Here is a 7,320-nt window from a genome sequence, read left to right on the forward strand (position 1 = left end):
CACAGCTCTGGTTGTCCTGGAACTCTGTGTACACCAGGCTAGCCTCGAATTCAGAGATACGTCTGCCTCTGCGGGATTTAAGGGGGTGGGGCACCAGCCACGCCTATAATAAACTATCTTTTTATTTGGTTGGTTGGTTTGGTTTTTCGGGACAGTGTTTCTCTGATACTTCCTCTGTGTAGGGTGGGAAGCGTGAGCGCTGATGGGCAGGCTTGAGGGGCGGGGCTTCGTGGATCCCCGCCCATGACGCTAAGACTCAATAAGACCCGCGGAAGCGACTGGGAAACAGAGGTGAGACATCTGCAAGTGCTTCCGGTGAGGCTCTTGAGTGCGGAGTGCGGCGCTGTGAGGTCCAGACTTCTGTGGAAGATGTTTTATCACGTGAGCTGGACGCGGGTGGCGGCGAGGGCAGGGGCAGGAGGAGCCAGGAGACCGGGAAGGACTGACTAGTCGCCTCTTGATCTCAATGCGTTTGGTCGAGTCTCCATGCCCCTTTCTCTGCAGATTTCCCTGGAGCACGAGATCCTGCTGCATCCACGCTACTTCGGTCCCAATTTACTCAACACCGTGAAGCAGAAGCTCTTCACCGAGGTGGAGGGGACCTGCACCGGAAAGTGAGTGTCGCGCTCACCGTGTTGTCTGCTGAAAACACGGACAATGACCCTAGTCAGTAACCACTACCCAACTCCTTCTCTCAGGGCTTGACACTCATTCTGAGGAACCTTTTCATCCTTCCAGGCACCTGTGGCAGCCTTTGGCCCCTCTGCAAAGTTGGATAACAAAATTCCATCCCTAATGTGAGCTCAGACAGTTATGCAGATGTTTTTGGTTTTTGTGATAGCCTCACTGTGTAGACCAGGCTGTCCTCTAACTCAGAGATCTGCCTGCCTCTCAGTGCTGGAATTATAGGCTTTTGTCATCACCACAGACTCGTTTGTATTTTTTTTTTTTAAGATTTGTTATGTAGAGTTTACATATATGCCTGCATGCCTGAAGAGGGCACCAGACCTCATTGTAGATGGTTGTGAGCCACCGTATGGTTGCTGAGAATTGAACTGAGGACCTCTGGGAGAGCAGCCAATGCTCTTAACCGCTAAGCCACCTCTCCAGCCCATTGCCATTTGTTTTTTGAAAGACCTGTTTCACCGTGTTGTCTCAGGCTAGCCTGCAACTCTGAACAATTCTCCTAATAGGTGTATGTCAGCATATCTGGCCCTTCTTGGACATTTATTGTACAATTATGATAGCATCATTTGCTTTACAGGTACTGATCTGTGTTCTTTCTCTTGGCCATTGAGCTCTTTGAACAGAGGTTCCATCACACACACACAAACACACACACACACTCAGAATGATGTTGCTGGTGGCTTTTTAGAGGATCTTCACATACAGTAGCTGTGTTACTTCATTCTTCCTGCAGGTATGGCTTTGTAATTGCTGTCACCACCATTGACAATATTGGTGCTGGTGTGATCCAGCCAGGCCGAGGTTTTGTTCTTTATCCAGTTAAGTACAAGGCTATTGTTTTCCGGCCATTTAAAGGTGAAGTGGTGGATGCTGTGGTTACTCAGGTCAACAAGGTAAGAACATTCATTGAAAGGTTATGTATGGGTGGTTCCTAAGGTCATGGTACAGTCACAGTCCACTTACTAATTGTCTTAAGTCTTTTGTTGTTGTTGTTGTTGTTAAGATTTATTTATTTATTGAGACAGAGTTTCTCTATAACCCTGGCAGTTCTGGAACTCACTCTGTAGACCAGGCTGGCCTCAAAGTCACAGAGATCCACCTGCCTCTGCCTCCCAGGTGCTGGGATTAAAAGTGTGAGCCACCATGCCTGACTGATTGGTTTTATTTTTTTTATTATTTATTTATTTATTTATTTTGGGTTTTTCGAGACAGGGTTTCTCCGTGTAGCTTTGTGCCTTTCCTGGAACTCACTTGGTAGCCCAGGCTGGCCTCGCACTCACAGAGATCCGCCTGCCTCTGCCTCCCAAGTGCTGGGATTAAAGGCGTGCGCCACCACTGCCCTGCTGATTGGTTTTATTTTTAATTATCTGTACTGGTGTCTTACCTGTGTGTGAATATATGCCCATGAATGTTTGTACATTCAGAGGCTGCTAGGGTTTCAGGCTTCCTTAGAGCTAGATTGTGAGTCCCTAGATATGGGTACTAGGAACTGAACTCAGGTCCTCTGCAAAAGCTTTATGCATTCTTATATTTTTTTGAGACAGGGTTTTTCCGTGTAGCCTTGCGCCTTTCCTGGAACTCACTCTGAAGCCCAGGCGGGCCTTGAACTCACAGAGATCCACCTATCTCTGCCTCCCAAGTGCTGGGATTAAACGTGTGTGCCACCACCGCCTGGTAGTTGTGAGCTTAGCCTTTAACGGTTGAGCCATCTCTTCAGTCCCTCTGGTCATTGTTTGGCCCTTCAGTTTCCTTACCTATCAAGTAATATTCCTCATCTAACTTGGGTCTTGTGAATTAACATCAGTAATCACACTATTATAGAAGTCTTTATTGAGTAGTTACTGTGGACTTGGTAATGTGCAAACTCCCCCTTGACTTTTTCTTTCTACATTCTTGTCCCCAGAACTGAGGATCAAACCCAGGGCCTTAACACTTGTTAGGCAAGCACTCTACCATTCTGCTAAGTCCTCAACCCTAAGACTTTGTTAGCAAGCAGGCAAAATACTTAAACACAAAAAATAATGAAAAGTAAAATAAAAATCTAAAGATGTTATGAAATATTTGTACACTGTGAAGATGTATTGCTGTGATTGGTATAATAAAAAGCTGAATGGCAAATGGCTAGGCTGGTAGGATAAGTGGGATTTCTGGGGAGAGAAGGTGAGGATGATGTAGGCACATGAATTATGTCAGCAAGACACCAACAAGACAGGGAGGGAGTCGGACATACAGAATGAAAGAAAGGTAAAAAGCCACATGGTAAAACGTAGATTAATAAAAATGGGTTAAGTTATAAGAGCTAGTTAAAAACAAGCCTAAGCAGCTGGGTAATGGTGGTGTACACCTTTAATTCCAGCACTTGGGAGGAGAAGCAGGCAGATTTCTGAGTTCAAGGCTAGCCTGGTCTATAAAGTGAGTTCCAGGGCAGCCAGGACTGTTACACAGAGAAATTCTGTCTTGGAAAAACCAAAAAAAAAAAAAAAAAAAAAAAAAAAAGCCTAAGCTAAGGCCAAGCTTTCCTAAGTTATAATAAGCCTCTGTGTCAGTATTTGGGAGCTGGCTGGTGGGACAGAAAAAGACTTCTTACATAAAGAAATGAAAGGTTACAGTGAGAAAGAGAAATGAAAACAAATGCTACAATTCAGACTGTTATGAAACATGAATAAAAAGACTAGAAATCAGATAAAGGTGGGAAAATTAGTCCCTGAAAGCCTTTGAAGTGTGATCATTCATTTTTCTCCTAGGTTGGACTTTTCACAGAAATTGGGCCCATGTCTTGCTTCATCTCTAGACATGTAAGTCTGTATATACTGGGTGGGGCCAAGGAGGAGACACCATTCATGACTATCCTTTGTTGACAAAGTCTTTTGAAGTGAAGTGCTAATCCTGGCCATTTCCTTCTAGTCCATCCCATCAGAGATGGAGTTCGATCCAAACTCCAACCCACCTTGTTACAAGACAATGGATGAGGTGAGTGAGAGGGAGGAGAGAGGGTGAGACATACTGAGACTGGGGGCCTGAGTATGTTTGAGTACATGCTTCTGTTCATTCCACAGGACATCGTGATTCAGCAGGATGATGAGATCCGCTTGAAGATTGTGGGGACACGTGTGGACAAGAATGACATTGTGAGTCTCTTGCTTGACTTCTTGCCTGTACTGGCCAGGTCTGAAGCTATTATTTGTTTGCTTGCTTAGGTGATTTTGAGACAGGGTCTTGATGATATAGCCTGGAACTCATGATCCTCCTGCCTCAGTTTTCCAAGTGGTAGGGTTATTATTATTATTATTATTTCTTCCCAAGTGGTAGGGTTATAAGTAGACAAGCGCTCTACCACTGAGCTAAATCCCCAAAAAACCCTTCTTTTTTTTTTTTTTTTTTTTTTTTTTTTTTTTTTTGCTTTTTCGAGACAGGGTTTCTCTGTGTAGCTTTGCGCCTTTCCTGGAACTCACTTGGTAGTCCAGGCTGGCCTCAAACTCACAGAGATCCGCCTGGCTCTGCCTCCCGAGTGCTGGGATTAAAGGCGTGTGCCACCACTGCCCGGCCCTTCTTTTTCTTTTTTAAAAATGTACTATTTTAGTATTTTTTTTTTTAAGTTGTATTATTTATGTGGATGTGTGTGAACACACACACACTCACCACAGTGTGACAGTCAGCTTTCAGGTTCTCTCCTGCTGCTGCAGGTTCTGGGGATGAGACTCAGGTCATCAGGCTCGGGCAGCTTTTGCCATCTGAGCCATTTCACTGGCCCAAGAGTTGTTGATTTCTTGACATCCACAGTTGTTTGGAGTTCCTGTGCTATTTTTCCATGAAAAGGGAATGGCTTGGAATGGGGTGGGGTGGGTAGAGGATATCCTTGCTTGCCTTGACCTCACCTCCCTTCTTACCGTTCTTACAGTTTGCTATTGGCTCTCTGATGGACGATTACTTGGGTGAGTGACGTGGGTGCTGGGACTCTTCTCTGAAGAAGGGGTGTGCAGTAGAGGGGGGTGACTGTAGGATTTAATGTTATGTTGGAGACATAAAAAGTTCTCATCCTATTCTCTTGAAAATCCAAAACATATGCCCTTAGGGTGGGAAATCTGTGGTTTTGCTGCCGGAGAGCTCGGTATCTAATTGATAATGTTTTTCCTGGTTTTATAGGACTTGTGAGCTGAGTAAGGGAGCCTCCAGCCTTGTTTGGTCCTGATTTAGAGAACGTGACTTTCCTACTTGGTACACTGTCTAGAAGTTCAGTCCGGCCACTGTTAGGGAAGCAAGGAAGGTCCCTTGTCCCCAGAAGACTGCGTGTGCTTCTTCCAGCTGAGCTGTGCTCTCAGACTTTTAATCTGTATTATAACCATAAAAGGTTTTTGGCTCTCATGGAAATGTTGTCTTTTCTTGGTAGGAATAAGAGCTTTATTATTATCATTTTTATTTATTTGCTTTTGAGATGGGTTCTCATATAACCTGTGCTCGCACTTGTGCTACTGTGTATCCTGGGCTGGCTTTGAGTTCCCAGTGTAAGGATTGTGGTTGTACAAGGTCATTCCTGGCTTATGTTAAGGGCCGTAGGGCCAGGTGCTCAAGGATTTCATCTTACATAATATGGCCCCAATGTTAATTGTGTTGAGGTTCAGAAACTAAAGAGCTGATGCTGCTGGGTGCGGTGACTCATGCCTTTAATATCAGCTCCAGGTAGGCAGAGACAATCAGATCTACAAAGAGTTCCAGGTCAGCTAGGACTACACAGTGAGACCCTATCTTAATAATCACAATCATAACAACAACAATAAAAAAGCAAATAAATTAATAAAAAGCTGAAGCATCCAGAATGATGTCAGAACATGGTAAAGAAAGGCACTATAGGCCTGGAGAGATGGCCCAGCGGATAAGAGCACTGGCTGCTCCTCCAGAGGACCCGGGTTCACTTCCCAGCTCACAGCTGTCTGTAATTGAGTCTTTTACAAAAGTTATACAGGGCCCAAAAAAGAAACCACTGATTTCTTACAAAGATTGACTTCAGCAGTAAATAGAACAATAACAAATTCAGAAGCTAGACAAATAATAGTTGAATCTCTGGCTTTTGAAAATGCTAATGCACAATGCAAAAGGATAATTAGGCTGTTAAAGGCAAAAGATCAGCACCCTTGGAGGAATGGATCCGAGATACAATCAGTATTGATTCTCATAATCATGATCCTTGGATACGAGAAGTGATTTCCAGAAGTTTGGAGAAAAACAGTAATGTCAAATGTTTCAATTGCTGTAAACAAGGTCGCCTAAAAAGGGACTAAAATAAACAGGGCATGCTTAGAAACAATGTTTTCAGGTCAGGGGTGGCGCACACCTTTAATCCTAGCACTTGGGAGGCAGAGGAGGTGGATCTCAGTGAGTTTGAGGCCAGCCTGTTTTACAAAGAGTTCACCAGGACAGCCAGGGCTACACAGAGAAACCCTGTCTGGAAAAAACAAAACAAACAAAAAACAACAACAAAAAAAAAACAGAAACAATGTTTTCTCAAGGTATAATCCCAAAAGAATGCCCCTCCCTTCTGGATTATGCAGGTGTGGCAAAGGCAGACATTGGACTAAGGAATGTAGCTCAACAAGTGACAGACAAGGTAATCCTTTGCCTTTGCCACTGGGTAAGGCCCTGAGGGGGGCTCTCAAAGCCTTATGTCAAATTCTGTTCAGTCCAGTTGTGAGCTGCCATGTGGGTGCTGGAAATTGAACCTAGGTCTTCTGGAAGAACAGTCAGTGCTGAGCCATCTCTCCAGCCCACTTTAAATTTTTTTTTTTTTTTAAAGATTTATTTATTTATTATCTATACAGTGTTCTGTCTGCATGTATCCCCGCATAGGCCAGAAGAGGGCACCAGATCTCATTACAGATGGTTGTGAGCCACCATGTGGTTGCTGGGAATTGAACTCAGGACCTTTGGAAGAGCAAGCAGTGCTCTTAACCTCTGAGCCATCTCTCCAGCCCCACTTTAAATATTTTATAATCCTTCATTATATTTATGCTTGTGTGTCTGCCAGACTGCAGATGTCTGCAGAGAGGTCCAGGTGTAGGATTCCCCTGGAGGTGAAGTTGAAGGTGGTTGTGAACCACTGACATGCATGTTTGGGTAGAGAAGTAAGTGCTTTTAACTGCTGAGCCCATGGCAGTTAGCACCTCTTGAATTGGCCCCAGGATAGTCATAAAGTGCTTTGTGCCCAAAACATACAAATTCCTTTAATGAAATAGACTTACAGTACTTGGCTGGAGAGATGACTCAAAAGATTAAGAGCACTGGCTGCTCTTCCAGAGGTCCTGAGTTCAATTCCCAGCAACCACGTGGTGGCTCACAACCATCTATAATGAGATCTGGTGCTCTCTTCTGGCATTCAGGCATATATGCAGGCAGAACACTGTATGTATATATAATGAATGAATAAATAAATAAATCTTTTTAAAAAAGAATAAATTAGATTTACAGTGCTTTACAACCTTGTGAAACTGATCAGAGAAGTGAACTACTGTGTCTAAGGGCATACAGATAATGATATAATGGAACTGTGGATTTTTGGTTTTGAGATAGTACCCCAGGCTGGCCTTGAACAGATTCTCTTGCCCCAGGCTCCCAAGGTTGTAATGACATGAATGCACCAAC

At 44.0% G+C, this 7,320-nt stretch overlaps 1 protein-coding gene across 1 annotated transcript; it reads left to right on the forward strand.

Annotated features, from left to right (window-relative positions):
- The first annotated feature begins 257 nt into the window (after window positions 1–257).
- Polr2g (RNA polymerase II subunit G) lies at window positions 258–5,055 on the forward strand. The gene is made up of 8 exons (XM_028857964.2): window positions 258–381; window positions 505–614; window positions 1,421–1,580; window positions 3,432–3,482; window positions 3,592–3,657; window positions 3,744–3,815; window positions 4,586–4,619; window positions 4,831–5,055. The coding sequence occupies exons 1-8, from the start codon at window positions 370–372 to the stop codon at window positions 4,842–4,844; spliced, it is 519 nt and encodes a 172-aa protein (XP_028713797.1). The 5' UTR covers window positions 258–369; the 3' UTR covers window positions 4,845–5,055.
- Window positions 5,056–7,320: the final 2,265 nt, after the last annotated feature.

This window comes from Peromyscus leucopus, chromosome 1 (genome assembly GCF_004664715.2).
Source record: "Peromyscus leucopus breed LL Stock chromosome 1, UCI_PerLeu_2.1, whole genome shotgun sequence".
In the NCBI taxonomy this organism is placed as follows: Eukaryota; Metazoa; Chordata; class Mammalia; order Rodentia; family Cricetidae; genus Peromyscus; species Peromyscus leucopus.

Bases quoted from the DNA above. Each gene is read 5' to 3' on its own strand.
- Polr2g (XM_028857964.2), top strand. The intron at 615-1,420 runs GTGAGTGTCGCG...TTCTTCCTGCAG, and splicing joins GAGGGGACCTGCACCGGAAA to GTATGGCTTTGTAATTGCTG. The intron at 3,816-4,585 runs GTGAGTCTCTTG...CCGTTCTTACAG, and splicing joins GTGTGGACAAGAATGACATT to TTTGCTATTGGCTCTCTGAT.